The sequence below is a fragment of the Gasterosteus aculeatus genome, chromosome Y, assembly GCF_964276395.1.
Source record: "Gasterosteus aculeatus chromosome Y, fGasAcu3.hap1.1, whole genome shotgun sequence".
Classification (NCBI taxonomy): Eukaryota; Metazoa; Chordata; class Actinopteri; order Perciformes; family Gasterosteidae; genus Gasterosteus; species Gasterosteus aculeatus.
This window is the reverse complement of record NC_135709.1, coordinates 18,348,022-18,367,570: the sequence shown is the minus strand read 5'-3', so window position 1 is coordinate 18,367,570 and position 19,549 is coordinate 18,348,022. Positions and strand designations below refer to the sequence as shown.

Sequence of the window (19,549 nt, the reverse complement as noted above, 5' to 3'; positions counted from 1 at the left end):
ACAGGATTAATACATCATCTTTTATATCCAACAACGCTTCTTCTATCACAAAGTGCTATTCATTAATCAATTTCCCTTTTATTGGAGGGAAGATTTGTCATTTTTCATTATGTGCCATTACACCTCTCCCTTTGCAGCTATAACGCGTCTAATTAGACCTCAAGTGTTTCTTCAAACACAAACACTTGAATACACGGACGCAGAGATGAAACACACTTGTACTGTTGTGGCACATTGTTTTTGACGCATTTAACATGGTTGACATGGGCAGGTTGTGGTGAGCGGGGAGCGGGGGGGTAAAAAGACGGAGGTAAGGGTGGGTGAGAGACGGGAGAGTTGACAATGAGGAGCAGCGGAGGAGCTGCGAGTGAGCAGAAGGTGGAAGAGGGCGGTAATCAATGAAAAGTCTTGAACTTTGGAAAACCTTTTTATGTTTGGTAATCAGCTAAGAGTACCTGCATCTCCTCACAGAACTTGAGGAGAGCCTTTTGAGGACACACGGTGAGATTCACAAGAAGCATTTTGCCTGTAGAATAATAATGAGTATCTTATAACATTGAGTACAATTTCAGTATTTGTATAAAATGGGAGATCCAGAGACGAGTTTTCCAAAACCGTCTACGCTCCAAAGGTTTAACTGGTTTCCAGTCATTTCACACAGTCTTCGTGAGCAGATGTGTGTGGGTAAGTTGTCATGGAGAGCTCAGTAGCTGTTGATGATTAAACCCCCGCTTACAAGTTGAACATCAAAGTTCATTCTTGACCTTTAAAATATATTAAACACCCCCCCCCCACATTTTTTAGAGCATTGAATTGTATCAAACGGTCTTCATCAGAGACTGTGACTGACTTTTTCTCCAAACACTTATCCAAGGACAATAATTAACTTCAATGCCTAATTGAAGGAGTGCATTACAAAAGTGACTTTAATATGAAGGTTTTCATCTGTCTGATCTGCTGTTATCCTGATGCACTTCTTCCTCACATGGTGGTTGACGCGTGTCAACCACCTGTCATGTGCCTAGGTTAATTTTACTTTTGCATATTCTGCCATGCACATTGATAGAAAACTCTTCCAGCTGATGCACGAGGTAATTCTCTTCATGTGGTGTCTAAAGTGGGAGTCTAACACTTGAACAAGGTCTCCCCCGTCTCTCCCTCCTTCCCCTTCCTCTCACGGGGACATTAGCATTATCGATGAGCTCACCCCGTCACCTCAGACACAGGCTCTTAAAAGAGAATCATTTCATGCAAATGAGATATTGATGAGCTAATGATTAATTGGCTGCCCAACTGTGTTAATATGCAATAGCTGTTGTGTAATATGCATTTCTAATGACTGTCCCAGTGTGTTCAAAGAAATGGGCAACTTTAATCATTGGGGTACTCAGAGGCTTTCCAGTGTGTTATAAAGCTTTGCCTGAAGGGTCTATGTGAAGTACCATGGGAATGCAACCCCAGAGAACGTTCTCCTGCTGGATGCAATGTGTGCGTGTGTGTGCTTACATTTAGAAAAGAGAGAGAAACAATTTTTTTGGCTATATAGTACGTAGAATATCAGAACAATATTGTTGCATAACTGTAACAAACATGTAAAGACGTCTGTAAAATCATACAAGCAACCGATATGAATAAAAGACCTTTAAATGTGATGCACACTACCTGAATATAGATAATTCACAGATACTCCTCTGTTGTGTTATTCACCGGTATATTGGGTCATTTTATTCATTGACGAATGTGAAGATATGTTTGTCATTTTACAAATATTATTAAAATGATTTAAAAAAACTACTCGCACAATACTGCAAGTTTACTGTTAAAAAAGCGGAAAAAACATGAAATTCCCAAATCTGAATTAAGATGATGTTGCTCATTGATGACATATTTGACACTTAAACCATTAAATTTAGCTCTACAAAATTAATGGATTAAAGACTAAAGTCTTTGATAAAGCAGCTTTAACTCCTCACATTTATATTTTATGCTCAGACTTGATTAAAATACTTGAAATACTTAAAATACTTGAAAACGCACACTCTTACTTTTGACCAATCATAATGTCTGAAATCTGAATTCACAAAATTATTAAAACTACACATATTAATCAACATAATTAGTATATCTTGGTTACCTGCAGATGAACTTAAAACGTAAAAATATATCGAGGGGTAATCCACTAACAAAAATTGATCTTTGAACTCAAAGACACATTCTGTAGTCTCATCTTTAAGCCAATCAAATTAACTATTGGAGCAGGAAGTGACCTTAACCTGGGTTAACCATCAATCAATAAGCATTCACCAGAATCATCTCCAGACATAAAGACCGCTCCAATCCCTTATCTCATGTAGCGTCAATCCATTCACCGTAGATCAACTGCACACTGGGACATCTAAGGACAATAAAAGCACAGTTTGACAGCTGCAACAGCTCCCATTGAACTAATATCTAGTGATTCGGTACAGATAAGGTGACGACTGCCACCATACGGCCCCTTGCTGGGGCCATTTCTATCTAATGGTCTTTTGCTTGAAATGTTCTAATAATTGCAATGTCTAGTTTAACAAAATGGAAGCTGTGTGTGCGTGCGTGTGTGCGTGTGTGTGTGTGTGTGTGTGTGTGTGTGTGTGTGTGTGTGTGTGAGGTCACGGCTTTTCTGAGGTTTGGATTATTCAGCTTTATCATGGACCATAAATCGCAATCTCGCAAATAATCTTACATCGAATGCCACATACTCAACAATACATTTTGGAGGGATACTACAGACAAATCAGCTTTCATAATCCGTATAATAACATCCACAATATCAATGAACAACCACCCTATTTGTTTGTACTTGTGGTGTGTGTGTGTGTACCGTGTGTTACAAGTGTAAACGTGTTAGCGTAAGTGCCTGCACGGAGCTGTGAGTGGGCCTAATCAGACAGGCTGCAACCGTCCTCGGGGACCTGCATGCATCTGTCCAAGTGTCATTCAGTGTGTCTGAGGCAAGAAGTGGTACGGTGTGTGGACAAAGCACCAAAAGCAACATGGGCAACCAGGAATCAGGACCCGGTGTGTGACGTGATTGATATGGTACCTAAAGACAGATGGATAGAGGGAAGATACTGGGCAGGCATTGGGAAAGCCAGGACCTGTGGCCAGACCTGTCAACCGACCTGCTGACATCTATGTGTGTGTGTGTGTGTGTGTGTGTGTGTTGTGTGTGGTTGTGTGTATTCGTATGTACATACGCACACGTGCAAAAATGGAAGTTGATGGCTGCCCTGACCTGCTCCCTTAATCACCAAGTGTCCAATGAGGATTCCCACATTGTTAGCGGTAGAAAACTCTGGATTTACACTTAATGAGGGTTCGCAATCTACAGCCCTTGTTTGTTTTTTCGCTTTCCACAAATACTGAACATTACAACTTCCCTGTTCAACTGAAATGGAGTATTTGTTTTGAAAGAAACAAGCATGCACAGCCGGATAGATAAGGAAAAATAAGCAAATGAAAGGTCTCTTTTTTTCCCCTGCAGATATGAGTGCCTGTGTAGAGTACATACCGTCGGTGGTATGTCTTCCAGCTTGTCACTGGGGGGAGGATGTGGGGAGAGCCATATGTCATCAGCAGTGAAGGAATGGAGCGCAGTTGGACAGATAAGAGCAACAACATGTTTCTCAGCTGTAATAAATTGTCTGGTCGGACAGCGCTGCTATTTCCCGATTTTCATTTATGGGCTGTTTTATTGAATTCAGCCACTGATAAATAAATGGACTGCCACAGGCCCGTTTAAGCCGGCCCCAGGAGGATACTTGGCAGCAGTTTAAGCAGTTGAACTTCTTTCTCGCTCACGCTCTTTTGTGAGAGATCAGAGAGAAACGGAGAGGTATTGAGAAATATGGAGAAGTGCAGATGAAATCTTGGAAGCATTTAGAAACAATCTCAGACAGCGTTACATTTTTGAAGGGGCAGTAAATATATGGACCCAAACGCAGTAAGCGAGTGAAAAGAAAACTGATTCAAGGAGGACAATCTAAATTTGGATTATTTTATTAAAGCAAAACAGTTGAGGATGCGAAGGATGCTCCCCCTTATTCAAATATGTCAACTATTACGTCTCCACTATCTTTAAGATGGCAAACCTCAACTTCAATTTGCCTTTTGATAGTTAATGTGGCCCAATGTCGTGTTGTACAACACAACTATTATTAACGAGATGCATCCTTTATAAAAAAAAATATATAACTAAATAATGAGAACTTATTCATGCTGTTTGAGTCTATCACATACTACATACTAGTATAATAACATATGTAATTTTGGATAAATTAAAGGTATATATCATTTATTTATTTCAGACCAGAGGGATCCATAATACAGTACAAAGCAGACACACATTGTAATAGAACTTATTAGAACTGTATAGAACTTATTTTACTAGACTTTGAATCATACATTGCAAATGGACTGAAACCAAATTGATTCTGCGTGTGTGCCAGCAGGTAATCTGCTGCTGCTGTCTGTGACAAAGTGCTCGATAAACAAGTGCTGCTCAGGTCGGATCAAGGTAAAGATCAATTTGGTTAGTATGCAAATGTATGTATATCAAGGTCATTGATTGGGGTGAGTAGGCCATTTTATGGCTTGGTGATGTTGATGAGGAGGGAAGGGTTGGTGTGACCTGTTTGGGTCAAACTCAATACAGTGTCACATAACAGCACAGCTCAATCACTTACAATCCTGAGTGAACCATGTAATAATGTCGCTCTCTATTGGACACGAGAGCTTCACAAGATGAATGAATGAATCTATTGTATTTCAAGGAAATTATTATTATTCTCTCACGCAACGATTGCTCTCTCACGCAACGATTGCCTTTTTGAGGCCTTTATCGTATTCAAAAAGTTGTTAAATTTGGCATGCATATTAGAACTGGTGAAAAATTTGAGAATTTTGGGGTCTCACATTTGGGTGTCAAGAAATGTCCCTATAGTGCCCCCTATAGTACCGCACTGGACTTTTTTCCCCTGATGCCCTGATGATTGATCTGAAATTTGGCACACATGTGCTCTTGGACATGCTGTACAAAAAAGTCAATCATGGTATGCAAATGCACCTAACTAGATTTTCCGCCATTTTGAATATTGTGAAAAAAACATTTTGTCCATCTGTCCTAAATGTTATGTCAGATTGAGACGAAATTTTTTGTGGATCATTATTGGTCCAATGCCCCGCTGATCCATAAAATATGTGCTGTTATATCATTGTTTTGAGAAGATACGGGCTAATGAACTTCTTTTCAAATTTGCGCAGTGTGATCTTGAGGACCTAGACTCTAAAAATGCATTTTGCCGGAAGAAATTCCAAACTATGTGTGAAGGAAGCATTTTCAAAAAAACACCATTCGGCATGAAAATTGAAGTTGTTTTAACTCGACCATACCTTATCAACCACCAACCATTAATACTTCCTCCCCTTGTTACATATCATAATATTTGTAATCAATCATTCTTTTGAATATTTCTTGAATATTTTTAGAATATTTGGAATGTTTTTTTTTCACCAACCATTAACCCACTGGTTTCCTATGAAGATCACTTCTTTTGTTTTGCTGGCAATTTTGTAGAAAGCAAGATATGTGGTGTAGGATATTAGAAACAAATTGACGATCCGGTTCATAAAATTAATAAAAATGCATATAGTGTACACCAGAATACAGCCATGATTCTGAAAATGTGTAATCAATAAAGTAATGACAATATTGTAAAACCACTGTAATTCTGCAACTGTAATAGAATAATACCAATGCAGTTATGATTGTATTTGATGTAATGTAATCAACTGGAATGCATGCATGTAATACTTGAACAACAACTGATATTGACTAAGGATCATTCGAAATCCGAGTTACATTGAACTTGTTAAGGTTTCGGAAGCTCTCGAGGGAGGCCTCACTCCTGGTTCTCGTCCCGGCCGGAAACGAGGACACGAATTAGTCAATTCGTTTAAATTCAAAAATCAAAAGTTATTTAATAACTGAACAACGTAATAGGGATTACAATTACAAAGTGAAATACTAAGCGAACAGTGGAATATTTCGCGAAATAGAGAATCCTCTGAGCAAGTCTGAAGTGACTTATCAACGCGGATGCAGGAGAAATTCTAACAGTCTTTTCCCCGCCATGGTCCTTTGAAAACTCTTGAGGTGTGTCTTCCTTGGTGCATTTGAATGTCATTGGCCTCTTCTCCAAAGGGTCACCTCCTCCATTGTCCCCTTCACGTCGAGGTGTGATGCTGCAGCTGTAACCTGAAACCTCACTGTACTAGCTGTCCCTCACATTCCAATGCACTCAATGTAGATACCGTGGCTTTATGCCTCAATGAGTGAATTTAACAAAGCATACATCGTTTAAGTCTTCATCTTATAACTAGTACACTTTCATTACAACAACCCATTATTAATGATCACCGCTCATCACACTTCATCATAAGATCCAAGACAGTTCATGTGGTTCAATTTTCAAGACATTTGCCTCAGTCGGCTCCCTTACATTAAGTTGTTCATTTTATTACCTGACAGGAGAAAAAACTCCCCAAAAACCCTTTTTGGGGATAAAATTGGGAGAAATCCATAAAGAACGGCAATTGGCATCCGTCCCCAGGTTTTAACATCACATTGTGACAGAATGTTAATGTGTACAGTGTTTATATGATTTAAATGACTATGAATTGTGTTTGATTGAAATTGCATTCACTTCATCTAACATGTTAATGTAATAACTAATATCTAATAACACACAAACTATAATTCTAACACTAAACATCATTACACGTACTACAATTCTATGACTAGGGGTGCACTTCTGGCTTAAATCCCTAACAATTCCCTCCTTGCTCACAGTTCACTGTGAGCATCTCTCAAAGACAGAAAAATGTTCATACAGTCACATCCGTCAACAGTGATTGTCCCTCATCATCTACTCGCTACCGATTTCCCTGTATACTAGTCTCACTAAGCACAATATCGATCAATCCCTGCAGGAATCCAAGGATGCAGGAGATCCGTAGTCGACTAGATCATGCCTGTAACACAAGAAGGGTTAACGCAGACAGGAATGCACTTTTCCGTTGTGCAATAATACTGACAAACCCGTTGGTGAGAGGATTGTCGTCGCCTTAGTTGTCTGCCAGCTGCTGGTTCGAGCTGTCAGTGGGGCTTGTGCTCTGGTCACCAAGCCACCAGGAGCTGTGTGGTTGGAGATGATCGCACAACAAACAGATCCAAACATTTTGCAGAAGTTACCGTTTCCAGCTAACATCATGTCTAAAGCCACTTTATTATTCTAGGCCATGAGTCTCATTTCATCCAATGACTCATGCAGGTCTTCATTTGTAGCACCTGTCTGTCATTAAATGCAGTTTCATCCAATCAACATTTTATTATTGTCCACAAATTCAGCCGTGATCTGATTCTGGAATTCAACATTATCTGGCACCCTCCTTGGCACCTTCTTAGCATCCTTTTCGCTTATTCATGTGACCTTCAGACTAATGTAGATCTGTCTTTCTTCTTAAGGCTTTCTCTGGTGGTGTTTATTCCTGGTGATGTGATCTTAACTACCAGTAACTGTGTCTACTGTTAACCGCATCAGTGTCATAGGTAAACCGTGAGTTTCCCCGGAGGAATCAGTGTAGTTTGTAACACATAATTCCTTATTCAATCTTTCTCCCACATGGCTGCTGTTGGATAACCTCCTGAAGATGTCCCCCTGGATCTCTTAGTGAATCTGGTCTCAGTCGCTTAAAGTTCAACACGTATCAACACATTATATAGGGACAAGGTATCTGAAACTAAAGGAAAAAGCACTATAGGACATATAATTTACCAACCCCCCCCCCCCCCAGGGGCAGCTCTGGATGTGTCTTTCAATTGATGCTCCAATCCCTGTTTGTTTCTGGAGGGATGACATCATCAAACAGAATAACCGCTCTATATGTGGCGGTGCCACACTGATGCTTCAAGTTGACAACACATGTTGAGGAGGAGAACATAACCAGTGGGTCAATTGTTGAGACCCTGCCCTTCGTAGTTTACTCTCTCTCCATAAATGGACACCATCTCTCCACTTGTTGTCGTGTGGATCCACTTGCATTGACTAATGATCTCAGCTCTGTTTGGAGTGAAATAGAAACAACATATACAAGAACTCCTAGCCTTCTAAAAACAATTCTTATTTTCAATTCTTACTATGATATATGCCTTTCAACCGAGACAATGCTGTAGTTATCTGAATAGGCACAATCCTATGAAATGGTGGACTTCTCTCCCCTCCTTCTGTCCAAATTAGTTACCAGTTTTATCCTGGTAATGATTGGTCATTGCAACCGAATAGACGCTCTGAACTCAAAATCCTCAAACTCTGTTACTGTAATATCGTTGGCGTATGTTTGTATCCTGAACATTCTTATCATATGTGTTTATCAAGTGTCCCAGCAGTTCCCGTTCCTTCTCTAATCTGGAAATTGTGTGTCACATTAGCTCAGTGTTTGTGGATTTCTTCGTTGTATGTGTGTGCCTATACTTCTCCTCCTTGATGTTCCTCTGTTGGAACATCTGTTGTTGTCAGCGGTTTGGTCAGATGACACGTAGCTGTCATCCTAGACGTGTGATTAAACTTCAAGCTCCCTCCTTGGACCTCGGATCACCTCAGTTCCTGTGAGCAGACTGCTCTGCTAACCGGAGGTCCCATTAGGACAAGATTCCCCAATCGGCTGTTGAATAGAGAACCACAAGTGGTGCAGCTATGTGTGTGTGTGTGTGTGTGTAGGTGTGTCTAGATGTGCGTGTGAGTGTGTGTGTGTGTGTGTGTGTGTGTTCTCCCAATTCATGTTGCTCTTTCTTCTGGTTTACCAAACTCTTCAAGCAAACAAGTTCTACCATCTAGTGTGTGCATATTTAAACATAACTGGAACTCAACATTTTACCCACTTATTTCCCAGTTTTAGCTATTTCTTTTAATGTGGAGTAATTGTATCATCTGTGTGTCTCATCAGTCCTTGTGCCTGTGTATGAGAAGAGCAATGTCATTGCACATTCGTTCCAGGAAGAAAAGTCATGTTGGATCTTCCTGCGTTGGCCATCGTCTGCTGTTATCCCAAAAATGCCACTTGAGTAGCTAAACTCTAACATCTAGTGTTTTCCAAAAAACATTCTAATCAATTTGTGAGTTGTTTCATTGATAGAACGACTGTATGTTCTTCTTAACACCTTAAATCTATGTCATCTACACAACTCTGTTGTATAGAATCTTATGATTGTTTTTCACTGCATGCAATAATGTTCCCAAATCGGCAGATACTCTAGTTATATTCCGTTCTCCCCCAGTCCCTCATGTTGAGGTAGGTGTAAAAGCATCCCTTCACATAGCGTTTGGTGATGCTAATCACCCCCAGGCCACCTCCTGGCTTATCCAACAACGTCGTAAAACCCCCACAACGTCGTTTCTACTGGGTGTCGTTGCCGATCTGGACCGTCTCGCATTGGAGTCGCCTGCTCCTAACTGAAAAGCAAAACATAGTTAACAATTGCCATGCACATGTATTCGAGGAAAAATGTGTCAGTAAATTTATCATAGTGAAATAATTCCCCCATACCAACCGTGTGTGATTCTTAAACCTGTTGGGTGACTCTGAGATGAAATACAACCTGTGGATGGATTTTATGGCTCCGACACTTCCCCAGGATTCCTCCTCTTATCAGTCCTTGGTTTAGGGAGGTCTGCTCACTCCCTCCTCGACCATGAGTCGCCATCCCCTTTCAACCTCTGCATCCCCTTTGAAATCTATCCTCGTCCCTAATTCACTCCCATCTCAGCATCTGCCTGTTGTTTCTTTTACTGGGAGCTAAACTCCCAACAAAGTCATCATTTGTCCTGACTCCTGATGTTCACCTGATGGTGGAAGGAGTTCCCTAATGAACATAATAAACACACATACCTACCTACTACTACAACTGAAGAATTAGCACCTGGATGACACTCACGAATGGTGCTTTCTTAGAAGGAGAAATCTCTTCTTTGTTCTTGCTGTTCTGGTTCTGTTCCCTCTTGTTCAAATTCACTTCCTGCAAATTGCTTTGGATTAGAGCCTCAGCTGAATGAAGAATGTGATGCGTTGACGTAAAGAATGCCTCTGCATATCTTTATCTGCTCCTAGAGTATTTACACATTGTTTTGGAAAATTGCCTTTCTCAAACGGCCTTGTTTCCAACCAATTTGAGGAGCCATTCATATATAGAAATTTGGAATCTTCGACATAACTGATTATTGACCCCCATAGTCAACTCATGAAAAATTAACACCAATATTGCCTTCGCGTCCCCGTTCAATGATCTCTTTGAGTTTTTTCTTGTAGGTCTCACCCTCATGGTGTATGACTGTTCCATGTCTTCATCAACTAATTGACCAACCAAGTTCTCTTTGTTCATTCTAACCTCAAAGCAATATGCTCATACCAAGTTTACACAAAAATGTTACCTCACATTCTCACCTTCAAAGTCAATTTCTTCTCCTTTTACCTTCAGCCTGTTTGCTCTGTCATGATGTGTCATCACCTTTGAAAACCTATGCATTACTGCATAACTCTTCAACCTGTTTTTCCCATTTTTGCTTACTTCCCCATTAAAATAAACCATTCGACGGCCTCACTGAAGGCCTCCATCATTACAGTCAATTTGCTGACCTTTGTGACCACTTTCACAAGTGGTCGAGCATTTGCAGTATCAGTCTCTAAAACTTCAATCAATGTATCAGAATGTGAACCTCAAACCCCGGTGATATCAACAAAGGTTCTCCAAACCCTTCAGGGTCATAAAACAACTATGAAGAGTGTGAGTCCCTTGATCCCAAAAAGTACCCGGAGATAATAAATCAACTTAACATCAGACCCATCTGTTCCAGACCCCCCTCCAGTGTTAATCTCCACTTTTATTGCTCTTCAGCCCAAAAGCAAAGCAGAGGGTGGGAGACGTGTCTGTTACCTGCAAACACAAACTCAGCTCATGCTTAGTATGATCCAATCCATTCATTCATTAATGATAGATCACCAACCTCTCATGGTTAGCATATCCAAATGTAAGGGTGTACTACCTGTTGAACATTACATGATGACCGTCTGTAACAAGTTTCCATATTTTGTGATCTGGTGCTATAAATGTTCCTTTGATCAGACATTTGCTTCCATCATCAAGATACTGTATCAAGTGTATCGTGCACTATACACTCAATAGCAGCACTCAACAATTTACCGCCCATCTCTGAATTCAGGAGAAAACTCGAAAAACTACAAACATTAATCCAAAAAATCGACAATATATACAACAACTCCCCTAATTCCTTATCACCTTCATTCCTCATTTAAATCTTACACAACCGTGTGTCTTAATTTTCAATGTCTGATTTCCTTTTTAAAATCAATCTTCCCTACGGGTTTAAGTCTAGTTTCAGCTGACACTCTCAGCAGTTTATAATCTCTAGTCTCCATTTTTCTACCTGGAATGTGAGTCGTAAACCGTGGACGCTGAGGGTGCTTATCTGAGCTGTTGGAAAGCAGCAGGGGTTGGTGTGTCACCAGTTAGTTGTTTAGGGCCTCGTCAGAACTCTGTCTCCATCAAAGCAAGTGGCATCTGTTGCTGTGGTCACCACATATGGGGAGGTGGAGGCTGGGGTGTGCCCAACCTCTGGTTCTGCCTGGGCTGCAGTGAGTTGGGAAACCTTCCTGGAGGAGCATTCAACCGTGTGTTCCCTTCATATTTCACTGGACACGTTCTTGACCAATGTCCCCCCTGCCCACATATTAAACACACATCAACCCCATACCCTCCTTGGTAGTATCCACTCCCTCGGTTAGGTTCACGGCCTCTGTCTCTCCCTCTGTACTGTGGTGGTTGCTGGTATCCTCTCAATTGGTTTCTCACTGCTGGACCTACGGTTGGATATGTGGCTTCTGGAGGAACAGGGCATTGAGGTTGTTCATCTCTCACCGACAGTTGTTTCCTGACTCTCTGTTTTTTCGTTGCTTCTGCATCTGCTGCTGCCAGTTGGATCTTCAGGAGTCGATGCGTCATCGTCCCCAGTTCTTCTTGCCTCCTTGTCTCCGCAGCTCTCTGTATTTTGTAGAAGTGGGTTAGATGGTCTCTCCATGTGCTTTCATCCATGTCGTCCAGTCCCACTACTCCCTCCAACGCTGTTTGAACAGCCTGGGGCAAGCCTTGCTGCACAGTGTGTCGCCAGGTTACTGCAGTAGATTTGTTATTGTCGTGTCTTTCTCCTGTGGCCAAATGCCATTCTGTCTCTGCTCTCCTCACATATTGAGACATGTCTTCACCTTGTTTCATACTCAGACCCATCAGGATGGACATACTTGGCTTTGTAGGCCAGATGTTTCGCATTGCGGCCCAAAATACTCCTCTGACCTTATCAAATGGAGCCTCATTGTCGTCGTTGGTTGTGCCTGTTCTTACTTCCAAGGCTCTTAGATTGACTGTTCCCTCTAGACGGGCTATTAAGACTCTCATATCTCCAAGAGCCAACTCATCACCTATTGTGTATTTTTCAAAGAGCCGGATCCATGGGTTAGCTCCTTCTCCCAATGGCGGCAGTCCCTTCTCCAGCGCTTCCATGTCCCGATGACTCCAGGGAACAAACTCGCTCTGACCGTTGGCTTTCCTCAGTAGTGGGCACTGTGGGACAGGCGAGGCTGCAGGTGGCTCATTTCTTATAGGGAGAATATAGTCTGCATAGTGGTTTGGAGCCTTCTTCACCAGGATACAATGTCTATTGTGATGACGTCCTCCATCAGCAACCTCTCCTTCTTTGTCGTTGTTTGGATGGGTCCTCTGCACGTGTATTTTGATAGACAGGAGTCCTGAAGTAATATACAGCTCCTCTGCGGCCTCCTGGTATTCACTTGGTGTTTTACGGCCATGTTCACAGCTACCTGCTTCCTCCTCTCTGGCCCTGACAAGCAGTTCCTGAGTCGTAAGCGCAGCCATCATGCAACCTGGAATACTCTAAACAACCGCTATGCTGTCCCTTCTGTCCCAGGTGTTACTCTGTCACTAACAGCAGGAAAAACCAAACCAAGTCACTTCTAACAGCTGTCCGAGGAAATGTCAAATCGAACCATCGACCAGAATCGACACAGTAAAACAAATAACCACATCTAAAAAGTAAGGAGGGCAATTTACAACATCAAATCAGTCCAATAACTGCCGTGTACTTTACTAAAACTATCTTGTTAGACCACTAGGTTAAATCAACTTATCATTACCTCTAACCACAAAATCAAATCAATCACGGAACTGTAAAAATTAGTATAATCAATGATCAATGCCAAAGACTATGATTACAATTAAACAGAGGAAAAAGAGAAAGAATTAACTATATCTCAAATCAAAACTCAATCTTCATTCAAAATTCAAAAGTCTAAAAATTAAACTCAATAAAGTTAATCTTGATGTCTAAAAATGAATTACTCCAAATTATTAATCAAGGTTACAACATTAATCAAAGTTATGATGATACAGTCAAACTGCCGGCAATATCAATCAGGAAGTATAGCAGAAGCACTCCCCCACAAATGCCGCCAGAGATTATACCGCAATATAAACAATGATCCACCCCCAACCCAGAGACAATGCAATGACAGTCAATCTGGTTTCAGCTAAACATTGGAGATCGAAATCAAACAATTCATAACAGCTTCTCAAAAGCACTACATCAAAATTAAGTCAACCTCCAATTTCAATCCAAAATCGATGCAGAACTATAGTACAAACCAAATTCAACGTAACATTACAGCACTTTAATGTTTCAAATAAACGTCAACACCAATCCAGATATCCGTCAAGTTGTCTTATCAATCTTTACACTATCCTAGTAAGTAAAGGCAAATGTGCATCAAAGTCAACGTCCGAACACGGCAAGTGAAGAAATCGAACTCCCCCTCTTGTAATTCCCTCTACATCCACCAGATGGCACACTCAGGGGCTTCCCCCCACGATGTGCACTTACTCCAACCACATGAGGCGCTGTTCAGCCGATAGCTGAAGATCGAACACAGAACTACCAAAGAGGAAGTGCCTCACACCTCAGCACATGGATCGTAAAACGCTGTGTGCCGGCGTAGCAAAGAACAATGGGCTCAAGCTAACTGCTAACCCACAACGTGGTCAAGCTATCAGCACCCCGCAAGCCCCGCTATTTCCCCAGTGGAATTACCAATGAGACCCCGTTAGCCGCTAGCAAGGCAGCCCCACGTGGTCCGGGTTGGACTACTCACCAACACCTTAATATGCTATGGTTTTACAACCCGACGCCGGAGATGATCAGTCTCCAGTTCGGATTCTATACATATATATACACTGTTAAACAATCACATACACGTAGTAAACATAATTCGGAACATCTATTCATCAATCAAGCACATGCACCACGTTACTCAAACACTCACGCACCACGTACTCACACTCACTCACACTCACACCAGCATGCAGATGTATATACACTATCATTTACACTAAAGCGCTTATCTGCCACCCACCCCCTTCTAGACAACCTATCTACCTAATTCATAGGATTTCTAGAGAGTGGAAAATGTTAAGCAGATCTTACCAGTCGATGCTGGATTTCACCTTAACCATAACCTTAACCAGTCGCCGCTGGATTATCACTATACCAGTCGATGCTGGATTATCACTTTACCAGTCGATGCTGGATTATCACTTTACCAGTCGATGCTGGATTATCACTTTACCAGTCGATGCTGGATTATCATTTTACCAGTCGATGCTGGATTTTCCCGTATGCCAATCCCGTAGAGCAAGCTCCCCCCCCCCAATCTATTAAATCCTGCAATACCTAATTGTGAAGGACTTTATGCACAGAGAGGGGAAACGAAGAGAAGAGTCTTCTCTAAAGACGCCGTAATTATTGTGGGAAACCTAGTGGACAACATGCGCATCGTCACACCTCATGCGAACCCCCTAACCAATCCCATACGAGTCTACTTGTATGACTTTATCCTGCTGGTCTTTATGTCTCAGCAGACCAGTTCGCCGCCTGGATTTTTCTAACGCTCTAAGTGTGTACCTGAACGCACCAAACGCGCGTGTTTGGAATTTCTAAAAGCCGGCTCCCATTCGCATTCACTTTGCAAAAGTATGTCCCCACTGTTATTCAATATCAGCTTATTATATTCACCCAAGTCATCAATGCACTAGCCTTTAGTCTTTAGCATCTAAGGCCTTGCCTCATGGCCGACTGCCAGCACCACTCTAAATCTTCCTAAACCTACCTATCACAGAATTCATGAAAAAGGTTGTTTTACCTTGTTTGTACCCCTGTGGTACTTGCAGTCGGACCTTTCAGCAACACCTTCCCCCAACGAGAGCCCCACGTTGGGCGCCAACTGTTAAGGTTTCGGAAGCTCTCGAGGGAGGCCTCACTCCTGGTTCTCGTCCCGGCCGGAAACGAGGACACGAATTAGTCAATTCGTTTAAATTCAAAAATCAAAAGTTATTTAATAACTGAACAACGTAATAGGGATTACAATTACAAAGTGAAATACTAAGCGAACAGTGGAATATTTCGCGAAATAGAGAATCCTCTGAGCAAGTCTGAAGTGACTTATCAACGCGGATGCAGGAGAAGTTCTAACAGTCTTTTCCCCGCCATGGTCCTTTGAAAACTCTTGAGGTGTGTCTTCCTTGGTGCATTTGAATGTCATTGGCCTCTTCTCCAAAGGGTCACCTCCTCCATTGTCCCCTTCACGTCGAGGTGTGATGCTGCAGCTGTAACCTGAAACCTCACTGTACTAGCTGTCCCTCACATTCCAATGCACTCAATGTAGATACAGTGGCTTTATGCCTCAATGAGTGAATTTAACAAAGCATACATCGTTTAAGTCTTCATCTTATAACTAGTACACTTTCATTACAACAACCCATTATTAATGATCACCGCTCATCACACTTCATCATAAGATCCAAGACAGTTCGTGTGGTTCAATTTTCAAGACATTTGCCTCAGTCGGCTGCCTTACATTAAGTTGTTCATTTTATTACCTGACAGGAGAAAAAACTCCCAAAAAACCCTTTTTGGGGATAAAATTGGGAGAAATCCATAAAGAACGGCAATTGGCATCCGTCCCCAGGTTTTAACATCACATTGTGACAGACTGTTAATGTGTACAGTGTTTATATGATTTAAATGACTATGAATTGTGTTTGATTGAAATTGCATTCACTTCATCTAACATGTTAATGTAATAACTATTATCTAACATCACACAAACTATAATTCTAACACTAAACATCATTACACGTACTACAATTCTATGACTAGGGGTGCACTTCTGGCTTAAATCCCTAACAAACTCACCAGAAGACCACTCCCAGAGGTGTGGACACTGACTTTCACACCTTTAAGCATTGTTATAAATACCTGTAGGAACCATTGTTCTGGAGTTCGCTGGTGGAGGCAGCAGACGGGCACTAGGGATGGTCAAAGGACTGACCTGGGGCCTGTTGGTCGCTGAGACCAGCGGCTCCTCAGCTGAGATGTTCTTTTTACCGCAACGCCATCTCCTTTATTAAATACATTTGATTTAACCTTGTGATCAGCGATGACCTCTGTCCGTCCGGCGTTTCTTCATTTTTGAACACAACAGTGGCAAAAGCAGGTTTTCTTCCTCGACTTGTTACATATTATAATCTTTTTGTCAATCATTCTTTTGAATATTTCTTTGAACATTTTTTGGAATGTTTTTTTTTTCACCAACCATTAACCCACTGGTTACCTATGAACTCATAAAAAAACTCAGAAATGACCTAAGACCTTAATAATGTTAAAGATGAAGTTTGCAAAACGGTATCCCTGGTGTCGCTCCTTATGGTTAACAACGACTGACTCTTGGACGCTTTGTCCGTCGGCCTTAGGAGTTCTCCGGCCAGTGCCCCAGCTAGTGCCCCAGCCAGTGCCCCAGCTAGTGCCCCAGCCAGTGCCCCAGCTAGTGCCCCAGCCAGTGCCCCAGCTAGTGCCCCAGCCAGTGCCCCAGCCAGTGCCCCAGCTAGTGCCCCAGCCAGTGCCCCAGCCCGTGCCCTAGCTAATGCCCCAGCCAGTGCCCCAGCCAGTGCCCCAGCTAGTGCCCCAGCCAGTGCCCCAGCCAGTGCCCCAGCTAGTGCTCCAGCCAGTACCCCAGCAGCTTTCATTTTTCTTGTATTTGTTTCTTGCAAGTCCCATTAGAGCAAAATGAAATTGCTAAGAATGATTAAACCCTTTGCTAAACCTTCCTAAAGCTCAGGATTTGCTTTCTTGTATCAGTTATATGACAGAATTATGTATCTTGGGGTTTGGGACATTAGATCATACAAAACAAGCAGTGGACATTTTCACCCTTTTTTATAACATTTAATTGACCAAGCAATTATTCAATTATTTGAAAAACTATATCGTAAATACATGATTATGTTATGATGCAAACAAACTTGCAAACACAAATAACTGCAGGGTAAACATGCATTGTTCAAGGTGATTTGTTGAATCTGACCTCAAAAAGTGACTTTCCGACACATTAAATCTTGTGGGTGGAAAGAGTGAAAATAGCATACTTTTGTCACTGCCTGATTTATGACTATGACACATATTTGAAGCTCATTTTGCCTTAAATTTGTACCTAACACTGTTAGCGAAGACAAATAAGCAACATCCCAGCATCTGTGACAGTACCCAGGAGTTTCCAGGTGAAGTAAAAACTCTCTGAGGACAGAAAACCTCGCAAGAGCCTTACACAAAGTATGTTACTTGCGTCAGACTCCATTGTGGGTTCTGTGTGTACGTGCGTGTGTGAAGCTATGCCATCTGCAGTAAGAGGAGCTGACAGCTTCCACACCCCTCAGTGCAGTGTGTGTGTCTTTGGGCTCATTCAGAGTGACAGTGTAGATTAGGGGTGTAATCCTCGCAGAGCTACAGGGGATCTATCAGTACCCTGGGCTGCAGACACACACACACGCACACACATTGTGCTGGAAATTAATTGAAATGTTAATGGCGCGGAAGACTCGATTCTTAATTGCTTGGTGCTGGATTGAGACAAGATCGTTTATGAAGAGAAATTAAATCAGGATTGTGGGCGATCTCGGTTGTAAAAAGGTTTTGAGGTGCGTGGAAGAAGGTCATGAAGGAGCGCAGGACGTCAAAAGGAGCAGCCCTCCTTTTTGTTAGCAGGTCATGTTAGCAAAGTGAATGGGATTATTAGTTAACAATATGTACTCAAAGAAAGTTCACTGTATTTGTCTTTATTCCCCAAAATGGAATATCTGAGGTGGCAGAAAAATAAAAGCAGTGTTTTGAGTTTTCCCGGATGTGTCGAGGAAAAACACTTAAAAGGAGGCTTTGATCTTAGTTTTAATTAGCTCCTATTCCCCTCTAGTATTCCTGTTCTCTGTATTTGCAAGAAAGCGTATGAACAATGCTAGCAACGAAGCCTCTTCTGAAGATGTCAGCATTTCACTTAACTTTCCCTCTTAACTTGTTTTTAACCCCCTCTTTACTTCTCAATGTGCACCCTCTCTCCCTAAAAACGTCTCCAGAAGAACAACAAAGGAGAGTTTACAGCTGCTTTCTCTCCCGTCCATTTTAATCTCACTCAATCCCTTTTTTGGCTTCAAGATTCATACTAATATTTTTACCAAATATACCCAGGTTGATAAATGCAACATGCGTTAAGACGCTCCTCTGCATGTTGAGCACCTCGGCCTGTGAATGAAGACGTGATGAGAGGTGAGGGAGCGTCCATGGTGGTGCCAGCAGGGAGGCCCAAATTCACTCATTATCTCCCCTCAATTAGACCCTCTCGCTTCACCACCTTAGGCCTCCACCAAACATCTGTGTGTGTGTGTGTGTGTGTGTGTGTGTGTGTGTGTGTGTGTGTGTATGTGCGTTTCTGTTTGCGTTCACCCTGCTGAGTTCATCATACCGGCAACAGAGGAGTCTTTCCACTGAAAATCTCTCTCACTAATCACTTTGACATAATTGGACAGGCCATCTCTCTGTCTTTTTTCATCTGTGTGTGTCTGCGTGTGCTAAGGGAATACTGATTTGTAGCACTTTACGGTCTTTAGATGACAAACACACAGAGCTGAGGTTATATGGATCAGCAGGGCAGCTAACAGGTGTGGGAAGGTAAAGACCAGTTGTAGCTTTGGTCTTATTTTTAATTTAGCCTTCAGTTATAATAATAATGACTGTAATAAATTAACTTGTATACAGTACAGTCATTACTGATAGAAATGGTGGCTTAAACTGAGGACCCCCCCCCTCCGTCCCCCTAGAGGGCCTGTTGTTTAGGGTTGCAGAGCCACCGAGGCCTTGATGAATTTCTCCCCGTCAACAAATTAAAAATGTGCTATTGTTACTTAACAACAAGGCATCCCGGTCGCCGTGGGGAGCACCATGGAGACCGCTGACAGAACTCTAGGATTCTCCTAATCATCCCCAGCTGT

At 41.9% G+C, this 19,549-nt stretch overlaps 1 protein-coding gene across 1 annotated transcript; it reads right to left on the bottom strand.

Moving 5' to 3' along the window:
• Positions 1-5,992: 5,992 nt before the first annotated feature.
• On the bottom strand, positions 5,993-16,426 carry LOC144391112 (uncharacterized). Its single transcript, XM_078097689.1, has 2 exons — positions 9,647-16,426; positions 5,993-9,548 (listed from the first exon to the last, which is right to left on the bottom strand). The coding sequence occupies exon 1, from the start codon at positions 13,040-13,042 to the stop codon at positions 11,684-11,686; it is 1,359 nt and encodes a 452-aa protein (XP_077953815.1). The 5' UTR covers positions 13,043-16,426; the 3' UTR covers positions 5,993-9,548; positions 9,647-11,683.
• Positions 16,427-19,549: the final 3,123 nt, after the last annotated feature.